This window comes from Aphelocoma coerulescens, chromosome 2 (assembly GCF_041296385.1).
Source record: "Aphelocoma coerulescens isolate FSJ_1873_10779 chromosome 2, UR_Acoe_1.0, whole genome shotgun sequence".
In the NCBI taxonomy this organism is placed as follows: domain Eukaryota; kingdom Metazoa; phylum Chordata; class Aves; order Passeriformes; family Corvidae; genus Aphelocoma; species Aphelocoma coerulescens.
In genome coordinates, this window is record NC_091015.1 from 148,197,661 (window position 1) to 148,216,064 (window position 18,404).

General features: G+C 39.2%; 1 protein-coding gene across 2 annotated transcripts in view; it reads right to left on the reverse strand.

Annotated features, from left to right (window-relative positions):
* Positions 1-18,404, reverse strand: part of DPYS (dihydropyrimidinase) — a 31,272-nt gene that overhangs the window by 11,634 nt on the left and 1,234 nt on the right. Inside the window, exons 2-7 of one of the 2 annotated variants that reach the window (XM_069005335.1) lie at positions 15,811-15,969; positions 13,510-13,689; positions 12,473-12,662; positions 5,723-5,879; positions 4,614-4,755; positions 2,598-2,740 (exon numbers count right to left, since the gene is read on the reverse strand). In XM_069005335.1, the coding sequence (XP_068861436.1) occupies positions 2,598-2,740; positions 4,614-4,755; positions 5,723-5,879; positions 12,473-12,662; positions 13,510-13,689; positions 15,811-15,969 (971 nt within the window). Of the gene's footprint in view, positions 1-2,597; positions 2,741-4,613; positions 4,756-5,722; positions 5,880-12,472; positions 12,663-13,509; positions 13,690-15,774; positions 15,970-18,404 lie in introns of both variants that reach the window. The other variant, XM_069005334.1, reaches the window with a different exon arrangement.

Consider the following 18,404-nt stretch of genomic DNA (forward strand, 5'->3'; position numbering starts at 1 on the left):
TTGCTTCCAGCTTGCAGAGCTGTCACACTGAATTCATGAGGATTTTGTAACCTGGAAAGAAACAATCCTGAATGCTCAGATCGCACCCAACGTGTTGTTATTGTGCAATGACATGGGCAGGGAAATGCAGCTGATTTTGTAGGGATACAAGTTTTTTGTGTTGAAGAGCTGCACTACCTTTCTGAATGACTCTAGAATCTTCCCTATAGACTATCTCTGACAGATTGTGATAATACCAATTCCTCACAGCAATATTTAGCAATTGGCTAGCTCTTTAGGCTGGTATCACTCAGTATTTCAAGACTACAGCAAAACAACCTCAAACCAGAAGTGAAAAATTGCATTTTCCCCTTATAAGACTTAAGAGTTGCAAACAAGAAAAAAAGTCATGCACAAAAGAGGAAGAACTTGGCAAGAAAGAGGAACAAGCCTATTGTGAAATTGAAAATCACTTTCCAGAATCAACAGAGCACACAAGGCTGCGCCTTGTGTAATATCTTAAATGGCTGAAATCCATTAGCTAGATTCCTTTTTTCTTCTGGGCTGTTTATGCCCTCTTCAGGATTTGTAGTGAAATTAATAGACAAGTTCCAGCGTGATTTATTTATACTTACTCATATAGTTCACACAATTGTACCTGCAGAGAGACTATTCCCAGCAAAGCCAAACTGATAAACAATGGGAACAGTACCAGATCAGAAAGAAAAATATTGGTGGAACTTAAAATAAGCATGCTCAGTAAGAAAATACAGTTTAAATGTTTAAAAAATACTTAAAGAAAAACTGCACCTTCACAGCTGCAGTGGGTGAAAAGGCAATTAGAGCACTCAGGAGAAAGTGAAGAAGCAGAAGGAATGTTTGAGAGGCAAAAAAGATAAATAATTACAGGAGCTGATGAAGCACCTTGAGAACATTGTCAGAACTCTGCTATCCTTCTAGATTAATTTGTCCCCCGGCAGAGCAGAAGAGAGTTCAGAAAACAATCCTTCAGGGCTTTTTAAATCAGAGTTCATAACTTCACTGTCCTGAAATAGCTCAGTGCTGGTATCTCAAAATATGCTTGCTCAACCTGCCAGAAGGCATAATGCACACGAAAATCTCCCTGACCCAGCACTGGGCAGACCTCTATATTTATTTGGGTTTTTGACACTCCTGAAACTTCTTTTGCTGGTGCTGCCAGTTTTTTTGTGGGATTTCTGAATAGCAACCTCCATATCTTCAAATATTGTAGCTTAAGACACAGAAGAGTTTTCTTCACACTTTCACATGCTTTTGGTATGCATTATTATACTGAAATGAGTGAGAATTACATTACCAAAAATTAAAACCACCAGAAGATTGGTCAAAAGACTTTTGTTTGTGTAAGGTAAATCTAGGATTGGGCAGGGGTGGTGGGGGGGGGAGCGTGTTACCTATTTGTCTGCCAAAATCAGACATGTCCAGTTACGTTTCAGAACTTTCCTACACCATGAACAGAGTCTTCAGCTTTTTTCTTTTCAAAAATCAAAGGCTGAAAGCACAGTTGTACAGTCACACTGCTCACTAGAGCTGAGCCCATGAAGAAAACCACCCCAGAACACTTCCTGACCTGCTGCTGCTGCTGTGTGCACAGGTGGCCAGAGGTAAGACTCGGTTCTTAAATCTCCTGCAGATTTAAGTTACCCTGCCCAGCACTGGAACAGTGGAGATGCACTCACAGAGTCAGTGGCATCTCAACTAAGAGACAACTCCCCAGGTGATCTGGCTCTGTGACAGACAGCTGCCAGACCATTTCCAGGCAGTTTAAACAAGACCAGGATGGGCACAAGAGACAGAGCAAGATTCAAGACATAATTCCTAAAGTATTTATAGAGTCCTGACTATGGGGTTGGCTGATGGTGTGAATATACCTGAGGACAGGAATCAGCTGTAGTGCACAGTATGCTGGGTGAGTTGAGGCTCCTAGAAAGACACTTCCTGCCCCTTCTAGCAAAAATGTACCATGGTATCAAGTCATGCAGGGTGAGACACCAGGACACCGTTGGTGTGTCTGTTGGTGCGACAAGCTCTATTCTAGCAGAATTACTGTGCACACAATCAGAAAACTCCTTAAATAAAAGCATAAGCATGAAGAGATTGAGCTTCAAAAGTAAGTTCAAGCCACCTTTGAATAGTTTTTAAGCAGCTGTAAGTTCAAAACACAAGTTTGTAATGGGTCATGCTGCAGCAGACTCTTCTCCTGCCCTTTGCAGTGGGAGGAATTTAAACATACTCCAGCACTAAAAAGAGTTGCTCTGACATCCCAAAGGGATTAGTTTTACTCTTAGGATACCAAGCCCTGGCTGCATAGTGTACAGATTTTTAATTTTTGCACTTGGTCAGCAATCAGAGAGAACGTTTTTGAATCCATCTAGAGATCAGAGAGCTCTCCTTACATACACTATTGTGCGAGACAAAATCCTGTAATTAATTCATGCGAGGTGCTATTTGAAACCACCATAATCTCACCCAAAGGCTGATTGTTGTACAAAGGCTTTGTGATGCTTTTTTCCTGCAGAAAGGCTGGATGGGGGATGGTGGGGGCGGGGGTGGAGCAAGAAATAATTTCCTGTACATACCTTGTAGCGTTAGGATCCCAAATGACAATGTCAGCATCAGAGCCCACAGCAATTCTCCCCTTCTTTGGGTAAAGGTTAAAGATCTTTGCTGCATTTGTGCTTGTAACAGCTACGAATCTGTTTTCATCCATTTTTCCACTGTGCTGCAAAAGAGTACGCAAAAGAAAACTCATTACTTTTTTAAACAAGGAATGAAAACAATGCTCTTCTTGTTGAAAAAGCTAGGGTGAGTGACATCACATCAATTTTTTTAAATGTCATACTGAAGAGTTTAGAAGTAAAAATAAGTACTTGTCTCAGATGCCCATAATGCAATGTACTTTCACTAAATACAGTAACTTTATCTTACTTTATCCCGCAGCAAAGAGAAAAAAAAGACAACTTTAAACCAAACACCCTGTGGATCCAGTCTCAAGTCAAATGAAATCAACTGTTTTAGCTGGCTTTAAATCTGTAGTCCTGCTCAGCGGTTTCCTCAGGAAACATAACATCTCTCAAGTATCTAGGTTTTGGAAAATGGTGAGACAGTATCAAGGAGAGTCTAGAAGGTGGTAACAGCAAGGCAAGGCACAATGTGTAGTATAGGAAAACTGATCTGCAAATTTCTTTAGCAATAACACAGAGTAGAGTAGTGCTCAGTAAATGTTGAAATCAAGTAGTATAAAAACCAGATTTGCTGATGTGACACTTCAACAAAATTGCAAATAACAATGGATATACTTGTGTCTTGTGACTGTACACTGCTGTGTAATTTAATCCAGCTTCCATGACTGTTGTTTGTTTGGAAAGCCAGCTACACTGGCAGTAATATTGTGCATAGGTCAGTCTAGGAATCAGAATGTCATAAAAACATGTTTATGGTGGCCTGTGAGCAGTCATCTGAGAAGAAAAGTATAATGAAAATGGTGAACACTGCTCTTCTAAGTAATGGCATGTGGGAAGGGAGGGAAGCTGTTCAGACAAACTCACACAGCTATGTAATATTTTACAAGTGAAAAAGGGAGGATATTATCAATTGAAGAACTTTTAAAAATTGTCTTGCCCAACAGGATGCACTGTTCAAAAGCAGCACTGATGAGCACATTCATGTCTCAGTTTCATACAAACCAGAAGCTGTATTTCAGTTTACACCATAAAAAATCTCACCAGAGCTGTGCCACAGGTGAGTATAGGCACAAGTGCATGTGTTTTGTACATACCAACTGGAGCTGAATCCCAGATACAGATAAACAAGAGACATCATGAACCACATTCTTACCAAGTGTGTGAGTAGGTAATTATACTGTGACAAATGAATATGCTTCACAGTGCATTATCAGCATGACTTCACTACTGCAAAAAAACTTAATATTAAATAGATCTTCCAGAACATAACAGTTTTGCACAAGCCAGAGTAATCATAACACCCAGTATGCAGCAGATTCCTCAAGAGGTTTCCTTACCTTCCCCCTCATCAGGCATTATCTGAGAAGCACTGACCATTCTTGTGTTGGTAGTGAGAATCTGAAGTCAGTGGGATGTGAAGGTACCCATTTCATCTTATCACATGGCTAAGTCACACATTAGAGAAGCATTTTTTAAAACATAAATTAGAAGTTGACAGGCACACCAGTGCAGAAACACCTCCAATGGCTAAGTTTGAGAGAGATCAAGAGAGGAAAAAATACACAGCTGATAGAGTTGAAACTAGGCACCTCTTCCCTTTTACTTTCATTTCATGAATTGAAAAAAAATGCTTCAAGGAAATGTACTTGCAGTACCACTGAAACAATAGCAATTCCTTACTGCTAAACAATAAAAATGATTCTTTAGTGAAATATTTTAAGCACCAAGAATCTTCTTCCATCTTCCAGGACCATAAAGTGAGAGCTAATAAGGACTGTTACGGTTTTCAATTGAATAAATTATCCTATGATAAACACACTTGATAAAACTGAAGAGTTAATAACTGCTGAGAGATTATGTTTTATTGGAGAAATCAATCACCTCTATGTTTGGACATTTTGATATACTTACAACGCCTTTTTCCCATATGACTGACATCCTGTCTTCCACACCATTCACTCCATTAGGGATTTTTGTGAAGTCGTCTTTGCCCAGAGCTTTCTGGCATATGTCAAAGGTGCAATTGTCAGTCCCTGTCACAGATAGGTCACCACTGCAGAGAAACAAAGTTCATTATGAGTCAGAGTATGTACCAGACAGCACCACATAGGAAAAACTGTTGTAAGGCTGCATAGACCAAGTCATCCATCCTTCAAGATAAAAACCGATATGCCCTGCCAGCTACCTTCAGTTCCATCCTCCAAGACTGGCTCCACAGTAACAGCCAGCTGCCCTATGAAGCAGTTCCCTCTTCAGAAACCCCTAAGAAGAAAATAGCACCAACACTGACACTTTTGCTCTGGATATGTCAAAGGTGTCCCACAAATGGAGGACTGTCTTTGCCCAGAGCAAGCAGCTTGGTTTCATCCTCACTTCGGGCAGTTTTAGTCTGTGTCACTCCGTATGAACTCTGAAATTACTACGGCTCTGCACAACAGTTAGCCAGTGTTTAGACATACCTTTACAGGCTCTTTGGTCAGTCCTTTTGTGGAGTTAACATTTATTGGTCATGAAATACCAGCAAACCACACATCTTGTAAACTGCAGGTATCTGAAAGATACTTCTTTTTCCACTTTGTTCTGAAGTAGACATTATGAAGTGGACAACTAACATGTACCTTCAGAAGTTAGCAGGCTTAATTTTCATGCAACATTTGAATTTCGAGTGAAAAAGGCAGCTGACAACAAACGCCAGAAAATCTAGCTATGACCACATTTTACACATTTCCCACTGACTTACAGCCTTACTGTCTTCCTGGTCATGTTACAATTTTTCCTGTGGTATGAGCAAGGCAAGACATATTGAATAAAATCAAGTGTGGACAGAAGGCCATAAGGGTTCAGAGAAATAAAATATGAAAACAGAAATATTTTTCATCTGTTATTTCGATTTCTCCTTTCTGATAATGTAACATTCTGTACTTAGAAAATCCCCAGAGCATCGGCCTGCTGTTATGTATTCCTGACAAAATTTGCTTTGCATTTCGGTGTCAGCTGCTACTGTTTGTTCATCTGCTTACTTGGCCAGTAAGTTCATGAGGAAACCAGGAGTAGATGGATCTGGTCTCAGTGGGGGTCCCATCACATATGCTGCAGCATGAGCCCAGTCTTTATTCCAGTAGTTGGTGCCATCAGTGCCAAGACTTGCAGCAATAGGTTCCCCATAAACCACCTTTCCTGAAAAATGTAAAGCAAAGGTATCATCATCAAACAACATAAAAATGTGTAACTTGTATTTTCTCTGTTGAGGATATTTTTGGTGGCAATGAATTTAACTTTTAATGAGTGTTTCAAATTAAACACCAACATATGGAAAGACATAATAAACTAAGCTATAACACAGCATCTTTGTTCTGAATATTCTGCTAGTGATTTCCCAATATATTTCCTCTTAAGAATGTTGCTTGGGCAAGTTTTTTAATTAAATTGTTGACAGATATACTATAATGGGTTTTACACATTGTTTACTAGGAATGTGATTGAGATTTCAAAAGGAATGCAGTCCTCAGTTGAATTAATTATGTTTAAGATTCATATACTTGGTAGCACCTTTTCAGTGCTCTGAAATTACTGACTGCATAACAGTGTAAGTTAATATATACAGCGTACAGACTTTGCAAGGTGCTACTTCTAATTGTCAGGCTATAATTGTGCCAGGAAGAACAATATGGCAGGAGACATAAACTAAGAAGTATAAAAACATTTCCCAAATCAAAAACTATAAATAATTCAATTTTAAAAGTTATCTCCCGATTTTTAACCTTTTATTCTTTGCTGCACAGGATCCTGTTTTCCTCAGAAGAGGACACCAGCCCAGACTAAATGTTAGCCTTTAAACAGAGCTAACATATTTTAACTACTTTTTCCTCCTGGGAAACGTGGGTTTGAAACTCATCAGAACAAAATGTTTGACTCCCTGAGTGAGTGGTCCAGACACTTTGCAGTTCTGCAGCTGGCAGGTGCTGATGCCTCCAACTGCAGTGGTCACTAAAGAACCAGAATGAGCTGGGATCTCCCATACCCACTCAGAGGCTGCTTGGTGCTGGTTAAAGGAAGTCTCTGCTGGGTCCCAGCAAGAGCCTTCTCCCTCCCCTGATCCCTACAGGCAGTGGGTATTTTGCTATGGATGCCAGATTTCACTCCAGGCATAATTTTTATTAGAACTATCACTGCATTGCCCCAGCAAGGCCACAGCTGGTAATTGCTTGGTGATACAAGACTGTGACCTTTCTCTGTCTTTCTGTGTGTAAGTGATACGGTCATGCTAACTGCTGGAAAACAACAAAGCAAACCTTTGCAGATTTCTCTCTGTACATTAGACTGCTACTTCTGTGAGCTGCTGGATTGTAACTCCTCCACTAGCATAGATAGCTACTGAGGAGCTCAATTATTTTCAAAATACATTTCCCATTGCACTAGTGCCATTCCTGAAATTTTTGGTGCTAGATTTGCAAAAAGGCCTCACACAATATTATTTCTACATGGTATCAAGGTCTGCTCTGGTGTCACTGTATTGTGTATTTATTCCAAATACTTGGAATATTAGTACAACTTCGTCCTCAGCCTAAAGACTCCCTGTTAGCATTACTGATTTCCTACAACCACCTCAGCATGCTCTGACATGCTGAATGTGCTTGTCTCAGACTGATGCCTCATATTGGAGCATTCTAAGATCTCACTCCCACTTATCTACGTATGTTATAGATTAATACTTGTGCTCAGAGGGAGAGCACCATTTTTTAGACTTGAAAACATGACTTTGGCAGTTATTTACTGGTTTTTGCACCTAGTTTTCAGAACTTAAAAGCACTCACTATGAGGCCATGCATGGAAGTGATATGACCACTCACTGATGAGGAGATTTGAGCAGATATGGGTTTTCTTAATTCAGAGCTGAATGATGAAACCTAAGAAGAGAGATGGATGAAACCAGGACAGCTGGATGAAACCTAATTCACCTTAGTTCAGGGTCTTCCGTGACTCCTGCAGGAGCTCTTGGTCTTCCCTGGGCAACCCCAAACACTGTATTTGAGGGTAGGCTGCCACCAATCTAGATGTATGTAGAGAAGGTCTGGTATATATAACCAATCTGTCATATTTACCTGTCAGTCTTTTGACAGATTTTCCATGATCAAACTCACCAGAAAGGGGTGGGAGAGGGAAGTGTGGTTTGTGTCTCTCCTACTGCATGTAAACAAGCTAAAGAAGCTTTCATCCAAAGTAAACCTGAACTATGAATAATTAGGACATAGCTACAAATTATTATCAGGACAAGACTGAATTTTTAGCTTAATAAATAATTTAGAGAATAACAAGAAAATAGTTTTCTCATCTCAGCTTCACAACATGAAAATGAAAAGAAGTTTCCAAGCTCCCAGTTGGATATGCTGAACTGATTCTAACTCATGTACCGTAGCTGTTGACAGTGTTTCTGCAGTCAGAGTTTGAGTTGACTATCTCCCTTTGTTCCCCTGAGTGGGGAGGAGTAGAAGCTGTTCTGTCAAGTGATTTTGAGTCTGACCACTGCAGTTTCAACAGACTACCTCTGGACAGTTCTGCTGAATGTGCAATTTCTTACATTTCATTTGAGCCATGACTAGCCAGACTGAAGGATACAGTAATATCAAGATTCTGCTTTAATCCCAATAAAAAGGAAATTCTGCACTGAGGCTCTTTTAGTTTGACTGGCAACAAGGACATTCTGCATTAAGTTTCTTACAGCTTGATTGGCTTCTGCCTATAGGCACAAAAGTGAAGTAATGCAGTAATAAATCATGTCTTTCAAATTGTTAACTTTTCCAGAATTCAATAAAAAAGGAACCAGCAAGTGTTCTGTTGTTTGGTCTTCCTGACACCTCTGAGCAGCTGGTAAATAGCTGTGTATTTGGTGACTTTTTATCAGATGCCCAAACTGGCTAGCAAGAGCTATTTTTAATAGATTATTTAAAAAAAAGAGCATTCAATTGCAATTTTTTTTACCAGCTACCAGAACTCAAAAAGAGTTACAACACTGATAAACACCAACTAACATTTACAGGCTTGAAAAACTGGTCCATATGTTCTTATTCTAGTAGAAGTTTAGAAGCGCTTAAGGTCATATGGGGCAAAGATACTCACAAGCTATGCTCTGAAAGGAGCAGAAGGGCAAGGCAGGGTTTACTGAATCAGGGATAGCATTGCATCCATTAGGCTATATACAGTCCAGACCTGAGCTGTCCTGCATGAGACAGCTAAAAAGTTGACATTTTTAGTTGCACTCCTGTGCTCAGAATCAGCTTGAGAGTTTGTATACCCTCAGCAATGGACAAGTCTTTCCTCTCACTAAGAGGAGACATAACCTGTGACTGATGGTAGGAACCCCAACCCTGTAAGTCTAAGTAAGCTTCTTAGAATCTGGCCAAGTACATGTTTTTGTATGCACTTTTTTTTAAAAAAGGAGAAGCATTTTTAAAAATTGACTTTTTCAGTAAGATTTTGCTCTCCAGGTCTCCACTAGAAAGTCCCATTTTCCTGGCTATAGCAGCACATTAAATGAGGAAAGGGACATAATCTTTAATCATCACACTGGATGATCTTTAAGGTCCCTTCCAACCCAAACCATTTATGATTCTATGGTCTCCAGCTTTAGCACATTTAAATTGAAAGAATTTTTTAGGGGGAAACAGTATAAATCATCTACCCCTAAATCACATTATATTAGCCTTGCTCTCTCCACAAGTATTTCTGGTGGCAGGAATGGGTGACAAGGCCACATTAATTTTCCCCAGTAAGCTCACATCAGGTAATCCTAATAGGGAGAAGGAGCTGCACTGCCTGACACCAGAGCTCTACAGCCTTGTAGTCTCACTGAAGGGAAGATTTTATGCAATAGCAGGAAGAGAATCCCTTCTGTCTTCCCACTTAAAGGAATGAGAGTTTCATGCACACAAATATATCAGACTTTCCTTCTGTAGAAGAATACAGTTCCTCTACCTATTCTCTCAAGATTCAAGGTCATGTTTTACTCAGGGATGAAGAAACAGCCCACTGAGAAAAGACAGTTCTCACAAAGATTCTTTGACCCTCTCAGTGGAGAACTGAAAAAACATTGCTCTTGGCAAACAGGCTGGTAGGACCCTCCAAAAAGAACAGGATGAGGGCAGGAGTTAGCCTGTCCCTCTCCAACATAGTCACAATGTGGAATTTTGGATTCCCTGTTGAATATTCAGTAGCTATTACTGATGTACATGAAAAACATGATGCTGTAATCTGGAGGTTTCCTTCCTTGAATGGTGTTGCTGTAGGTCAGAGCTCTAGCATGGAAGAGAGAAGGAAAGACTTTCTCTCATCTGATTCTCTTGAAGTTTGCTTAATCTAGAATAAGAACTGCTATTCTTTTACAGTGTGTATGTCTGATTTTAACCTTTGAGGTCTGAGCCACAGCTCATTGAAGACACCAGAATTATGCCTACTGTCTTGAGCAAGTTATATCAGGCCTTTAGCCTCCAGTATTAGCCTCATCTTGTATACCTAAATGAGGGACAAGGAAGAATTGGGCTCTGACTTACATTTTTGACTAGGAAAATCACCATCCCATATAATTTGAGAAGCAATGCTTCAGTTCTGGTATCACACTCTCAACCAGAAAATAGATTTCACTCACTGAAGATCAGTTTTCCCCCTTCTGAGGTCAATGATGGAATTGGAAGGGATATCAGTCTTTCTCTGACATGGGCAGGGATGAATATGCACACACAATTTTTATTTCTTGCTAAGTGCTTGGAAAGGAACATGAAGAATTTCACAATTTTGAATAGCAGGAAGCTAGCATCAAGACATGGAGAAATGATCTTGAAAAGATGAATAAACTGTATTAGAGTGAATATTTAAAATGCTTGAGAGGCTCCCAATATTTAAGAGTTTACACAACTTTCATATTAGAGTGGTTTTTAACCTGTCCAAGTTGAATGTCTTTCATTGAAATATTTGAGTTCCATTTATGTCATTCATACAATACTTTGAGAATTTTTTTTGCCTGGAACTCCTTGCTTTCTATTACCACTCTACTGAAAAATAACATCTACTGAAACCAACAATGACAAATCTCCAATTACCAAAATTTATACAGATCAGTCTCATTAAAAACTACAATTCTTGTAACTACATTTGTGGTACTCTAGTTATCTTTTGAAATTTCTTAATCAATTTTAGATTTCTATTTTCTAAACAGTATATTTTTATGCAGATAGATATAAAGTATGAAGATACATGTTGCTGTGCACAAAGGCAAACACTGATGAATCTGACTGCATCAGCCCAGGAAGATATAAAATAAAATTTGCACCACAATGTACATAAATCGTCCCAATTTTTTCTTTGCACATACTGGAAAAGCATGCATTTATCCTCAGTGATCAAACTGGCACTGCAGACTATTCTTACAAAACACACCTAACCAATGTTTCATAATATTTACTGTCAGCATAAAATTCTTTACTTGAACAGTGTATTATAAAACACTGTTTTAGGTCTTTTATGTTCACAGCCGGTGTTTCATCTTTAATCTGTGTATTTCAACTGTTGTTACAGTTTCTTGTAGGTAATGTTCACACGACGCCTGTGAAGTGTACAAACAAACGTGCACTCATGGATATAACCCACATTCCCAGCAGCACTGGCATCTAGTGGAGGAATCCAATATAGCACAGTATAAAAAGATGTGCTATTAAAATATATTCTGGTAAACTCTTTTATAAACTTGAATTCCTGCTAATACTTACTAGAAGTCATGGTCATACATATTGTGCATAAACATATCCATCTATATTAGCACAATGACATCACACTGCTCTGATTTATCACAATCTCACACTCTACATTTTAATAATCTATGCCCCCTGTGTAGGCATTATCTAAAGACAAGAAATAGGGAAACTGAGGTCTGTATGAAATTCATATCAAGTCAGGTGAAAACAAGCTGTAAACACAAAAGATGTAAAAACATAATAAAAAAGATGTAAAAAGATAATGAGGACAGGTAGTTTTAGGTCCTCCAAAACATGGGCTTCTGTCCTGCTGCTTCCACCTTGATAATGTCTCCTCATGCTGCTGGTGTTCCATATGCTGCTCTGAATGGACTTACAGATGAGGAGATAAAACATCCTGAATACCTACAGCCTTGAGGCTGCTTCTAGTCTGCCCAAGAGATGGTCAGGAAGGTCAGGCCCCCTTGGCTGACCAGAATTATTCATGAACACTGCAGTGCAAACCTGAGCAACCCTGTACTGGTGGGAATCAAAGCTTTCAGACACTGTCATCTTCACCATGACTTTTAAGTGACCAGTGAATAGGAGTCATTGTCACATCATGGCACTGTCTGTAAAAATTGGGCGTGGTCTCTATTGTAGAATTTCTCATCAAGATATCCGGTAAAGTCTTGCAGACTAACTCAAGGGAGGAGAATAGTAGAGCATTTATTGTCTTGAACTGGTCACATCATTTTTAATGCAGTAATGCTGTCTTGGCCATCACTTTGACTTTGGAGGTACAGTACAAAGATAAAAAAAGTTTGCTCTGGGGAGAAGGGAAAGTCTCAATTCTGGTTGCTGTTCTTCCACACTGCTCCCCTTGGGCCCCAACAACATACACACACACAGAGTTTAGACATCCCACTCCAAGAAATTCTGAGGCTTATGACACCCATGACAAGTAGGACACTAATGCTGTGTTTGGTTTTCCATGACCCTTCCCCCAATGCCATTGTCCAAGCATAAAAGAATTAGAACTTTTACCTTCTCTTCGTGCATTACTGATCACCTTTGCCGAAGATCTACTCATTACATGGACTACATAAAGGGGGCAGTTCACAGCATTTGCTATGGTAATCGCTCTTTGTGTAGCTTCAGCTTCCACTTCTTCAGGACGACACAGCTCATGACCCTCAGGGCCAGTTATTCCCATTGCCAACATCTTCTTTGCACCCTGAAGACCACACAAAAGCATGTAAGAGTCAGTTAAAGTGTAGCCATGGTGTCGTGAACATCCTGTCAGTCAAATGGATTCTGAACCAACTGTTGCAGCCAGTTCAAGGAAAAAAAAACCTAGACAGTTATAATTTTTTTTTCAAAAACAAGTTATTGTAGTTTTATCTGAAATCCAGTATATCTTTCAATAAATTCAGGTCTCAGAATACCTAATTAAACTCAGAGAACACACTCCACTGGCTTTCAGGATTGAATCATTGCTCTTGGAAACCCTACCCCTCTCACAATATGTATGCTTAAATATCAAGGCCAGTGACGTCCAGTGATGCTACTAACCCTCATTGGAAAGGAAAGAAAAGGAAAAATCCTTATGAAGCACAAAGATGCATATCCAGAGCCTCTGAAAACTCCACGGTTTTAAGAGGCAAAAGGTTTTGTCTCTACTCTGTTCAGAAACTTAAGATGTGCAGATTTGAGATTATTTAGCAATGAATTAATTTCCATTATGGGACCTGGGGCACAGTGAAAATGCTGTTGACTGGAATAGTTGAAGAAACTATTCCATTATAGCCACTCAAGTTATCACTGGTGTTGAGTACAGTCAGTGTAGTTACAGTCTCAGTGCCTCAGAACTCTCAGTGCCTCCACACAGCACTAAGGTGGCAGTAGCAGGTGTGCAGTGAGGCTAATTATGCATAGAGGGATGTTGAGATTTTTGTGCCCAGTCAATGAAGCTTTCTTCATACCTCTGGATTTGCTCCTGCTATATGAGCTATGTTTGGACAGCCCTATGGTTAGGACCATCTGTATTCCTGACTTTCATGGACAAAATGTCAAATGTGCACCTGTGCAATTAGTTCCCCGTTCTCCGCATGGACTTGAGCAACTGCTCCAAGTTCCTTACAGCAGGAAAAGGCTTCATACAGCTCCTCATCATTGACCATGTATATATCTTTATAGGCCATAAACATCTTGAAGGAGTTGACACCTTTGTTTTGAACAAGACTTTCCATTTCCTTCTTCACCTGAAAAATACAGCAATTACACTTTATATTTTAATAACTTGGTATAAAGAAATCGTAAATATAAAGGGTGAGCCTCTACTCACCCATCAAATGTATGTTCAGTACAGATCTGCCAAATCACATATTTAAAGACAGACTATTCTTCTAATATCAAATTGATTCTCAAAGTATATAAAAGAGTAGCACTGCAGTGCAAATATTGGAAGCACAAGCTAATTGTAGGAAGGGAATGTTTTTTACAAAAGGTAATGAGGCAGAATTTTATTTCAAATAAACCTCTTGATGTTGAAAACACCCATTCTAATATTAGAGTCAATGTTCCCAACTCAAGACAACATGGATATTTGTGCAAAACTGATGTTCAAAATTGGATTGCAATAGGCTGCAGCTTCTGGCAAACAACATGGTGACAGGAAAGATTTCATCTTTTAGAGCTTGGTCCTGACTCTAAACAATACACACAGCCTTTTGAAACATCTTGTTGTCAAACAAAACAGCTCCAAAATGCTAAGTGTGAGCCTGTGCTTTTTTTTTTTTTTTTTTTTGGGCATGCACTGCTTGATAGGATTCCCTGCTTCTGCTAGAGCCTATGAAGCCCAGGAAAACACTACATCCCAAAGAAAGACACATATTTTAGTCTGAAGGCTTCTTTCACAACTGGTTAGCTAGAAACATATATTGCATAACTTTGGCTCTCCCTTCCCAGTCAAATGATGGTGACAGTAATTGACATGTAGCTGTAATGCTATTACAATTTCCATGGGATTCATTCCTTTCAAAAAGTAAAATAATATTTTTCATCTTCTCTCTAATAATCTGGTTGGATCTGCCCAAGAAGGGTAAGATTTATAAAAAACTCAGAAACTTATCCAGAGGAGGGATGGGAGCACATCTTGAGTGGGAGTTATCAAATAAATACCTGACAAAAGGCCCTGCTCTGGCACAATTATAGAGACGTCATTTATCCTCTTCTTCAATATTTACTACAATTAACAGAAGGCATTGTAAAGAATGCATACTTTTAATTAATACTTTAAATCCTGAGGAGATGAGAGCTAATCAGATGGGCATGAAATATCAGTCTTCTTCACCCAGGCCTTTCACAGCTACAAAACGCCTGACCTTTCCATTTCTTTTAATCTTGGCCTTTAAAAACAGTTAGATTCTTAATATAAACTAGAACATTTCATTGATTTACACCTCCCTAGTTTTATTTGGTTTGCAGTACAATTCCACTATTGTCTGCTAAGTCTGTTTCAAATGCACATTACTCAAACTTCATTGGAGAATTTATGTCATGTCTTTGCCTTAAGTTAGAAGTTGTGGTCAATCTATTTGGGCACTCAGTACACAGAATACCAAATACTCTGTTTGCAGAGTGAAGGCTTTGGTGCATATATTTTAGAATTTAAAAATTAGAAGAAGTACTCATATATAAAATAGGAAATTTACTTAATATATCTGTGTACTGATGCATAGTTCTCAGAGAATCCAAAGTCATCTTGTAAAACATGGGTCACACTCAGATAGATGTCAAGCACCTGAAAAAATATTTTATTCATTTAAGCTTTCAGGCTATCAGCAACATTCACTCAGCAAAGATGATTTTCCCATATGTAAATTCAAAAAAGGTTTTTTAGATTATTTCCCATTCAATGTACTATTGACTCCAGTCCTGCTTTACTTCAAAGGGGTATTACTGCAGTCACCCAGGAAAAGAAGTCTTCCTTTACAAATGAAGTCAAGTACCATATTTTTCATGTATACCCCTATTAAAAAAAAACAAACCAAAACCACCAAAGCTCAGAAGGAGCATAAAATATTAAGTATTCAAGTAACAAAAGACAAAATTATTGTAAACACCACTTTCCCCCTCTGACCTGCCTGGTCTTGGTCTTGCACAAGCACTACCTTTAACTTTGTGCAGTATTATCCAGAGATATAGGCCATCTGTAGACTTACTTTATTTTTTCAATACATGTACTCTCAGAAGGGTAGGGGCTATTTCAAATGTTGTTTTTAATCACAAAAACACTAACCAGCAATATTTAGCATGTGAAGACTAATTCAAAGCAGGTGTGGTACCAGTTTATGGAATTGAAAACCAGCTCTGTTGTCTACCTCGTTGCTCCACCATGTAACTGCCACGTGCAATGAATAATCACAGCAGACTTTAGGGTCTGCCCGGCTTTTCCATGTATCAAAAGCTTCAGTAAGAGAACAACCTTTCTGAGGGATGGCAAAGTCGATGATCATAGTGGTTCCTCCTGCTATAGCAGCCTGAAAAGAAGAAAGTTATTATTTAGCAATCAGGAAGAATGCAAATTTCCTCCCACCCTCTCTAACTCCCTTACAACAATTAATCTGGATACACTGAAAAGCCAAAAGCCACTGAGGAGTATCCCTGAGTAAAGTCCAGACTCGCAAAATTATTGTGGAGATTAATTTCATCTGCTTTGAAAAAAATGTTCTCAAAAACGTATTCAGGAGAATCCAAGTAAAATTTTCAGGCTGAAGGAGAAGCTTTTGCACGTGTACAAAACCTTATCAAAGACTTGGAGATGTGTCTGTAGCCTTCATGCATCAGTGAGTTTCCTCAAGTGTGTGGAATCAGTGAGAAAGAAGAGCACTAGAAGAGCACAGTCCACTTGAGACGTGCTTCCTCAGAGTCTATGTAGTAGAAAAAACAAGCCTGAGTGACAGGCAAATAATTAAGGAGAAAATACACAACAACAACAAAAAACCACATTGAGTTTGAAAATACAGTATGAAAATCCCCAAACCCTTGTCTAACACCAAAAGATATTAAAGGTGTTTGAAAGTTTATTTTTATTAGTAACGGGGTATCATTTAGTAAAACTGTATAGAGAGCTTTAAATAGAATGAGGAAGTTACATCCTCTACATAAATATTGTCAAGTAGATAAATAAACTACAACCTTACTTTATAGATGTATGGTGATCAAAAATTGCTTTTTAACCAATAATTTTCTCTCTTCTTTATGAAAATTGAATTATTACTTTGTTTTCCTTTGGAGGGAAAAATCATCTCTCAGATGCCAGATCCTTGACTAAAAGAAATTGATCCAATACAGAAATTCCTTTGTTGAAATGGTTGCTGTCTTCCAGATTATCAAAAGAAATCCTCTCTATTGCTCTGAACAATGTCCCTTTGCAAAGCAAGTACAACTAATTCAGATCAAAATATGCATAGTTCAAAATCACAGGATCATAGAACCACAGAATTAACTAGGTTAATTTTTTGAGATCAAGTCCAGCCTATGACCTAACACCACCTTACCAACTAAACCATGGCACTAAGTCACCGTGGTTTAGTTGGTGAGGTAAAAAAGGCCTCCAGTCTTTTTTTAAACATCTCTAGGGACAGTGACTCCACCACCTCCCTGGGCAGCCCATTCCAATGCCCAATCACTCTTTCTGTGAAGAATTTTTTCCTAATGTCCAGCCTAAACTTCCCCATGTGCAGCTTAAGACTGTGTCCTCTTGTCCTGTCGCTGGCTGCCTGGGAGAAGAGCCTGACCCCCACCAGGCTACATCCTCCTTGCAGGGAGTTGTGAGAGTGACAAGGTCTCCCCTGAGCCTCCTCCAGGCTGAACAACCCCAGCTCTCTCAGCCGCTCCTCATAGGGCTTGTGTTCCAAACCCTTCAACAGCCTTGTTGCCCTCCTCTGGATGTGCTTGAACATCTCAACATCCTTCCTGGATGGAGGGGCCCAGGACTGGACACAGCACTTGAGGTGTGGCCTCACCAGTGCCCACTACAGAGGGACAATCACTGTCCTGGTCCTGCTGGCCACACTGTTGCTGATACAGGCCAGGATGCCATTGGCCTTCTTGGCCACCTGGGCACACACTGGCTGATGTTCAGTCGGTTGTTGACCAATACCCCCAGGTCCCTTTCTACCTGGGCACTGTCCAGCCACTCTGTCCCCAGCCTGTAGTGCTCCGGGGGTTGTTGCAGCCAAAGTGCAGGAACCAGCACTTGAACTTGTTAAACCTTGTACTGTTGGACTCAGCCCATCTATCCAGCCTTTCCCAGTCCCTCATGCTATATTACTCTTCCTTTTTCTAATGAAAAATCATTCTCTTCCTTCCTTCTGTTCACTTAGAAATCAGAAGAAAATTTGTAAATATGTAATATTTACAGATATTACATATTTTGTAAAATATTTGTAAATATTTTGCAAAAAGAGAAGTTTGGAGATTTGTAAATCCCTGATGAATTGAGCAAAATATTTTCTTCAGGAAAATTGTTCCACCAGTCAAGAATTTTTCAACAAGACTGATTGACTTATTTGTTAAACAGGATTTAAAGAAAATTTATAGGCTTCAAGAAAAAAAAAAAAGTCATGGGTTCCATAATTCCACTCAAACTCTCTTTTTATCTCCTACAACTTTTTCTCCCCTCAACTTGTAAAGAGAGGTGCCTTTAGGTATTCAACTGAATGGGTAAATCTTAGCTAATCATTGTAGCATATTTCGCAATAGTTGGAATACAACTCTGTCTCCCTGAATTTCTTGCCAAAATATTTGCCAGGTGATGACCTTCACTGAATAGGTCTTAATACTCTCCACACTTTGACTTAGTTTAAGAATATCCCCAATATCTAACTTTTGACCTATCTGATCTCTAAGCTGGATCTAGAATCTTCTTGTAGGCTCTGAAGTGACTATCTGAACATCCTATTTTGTGTAC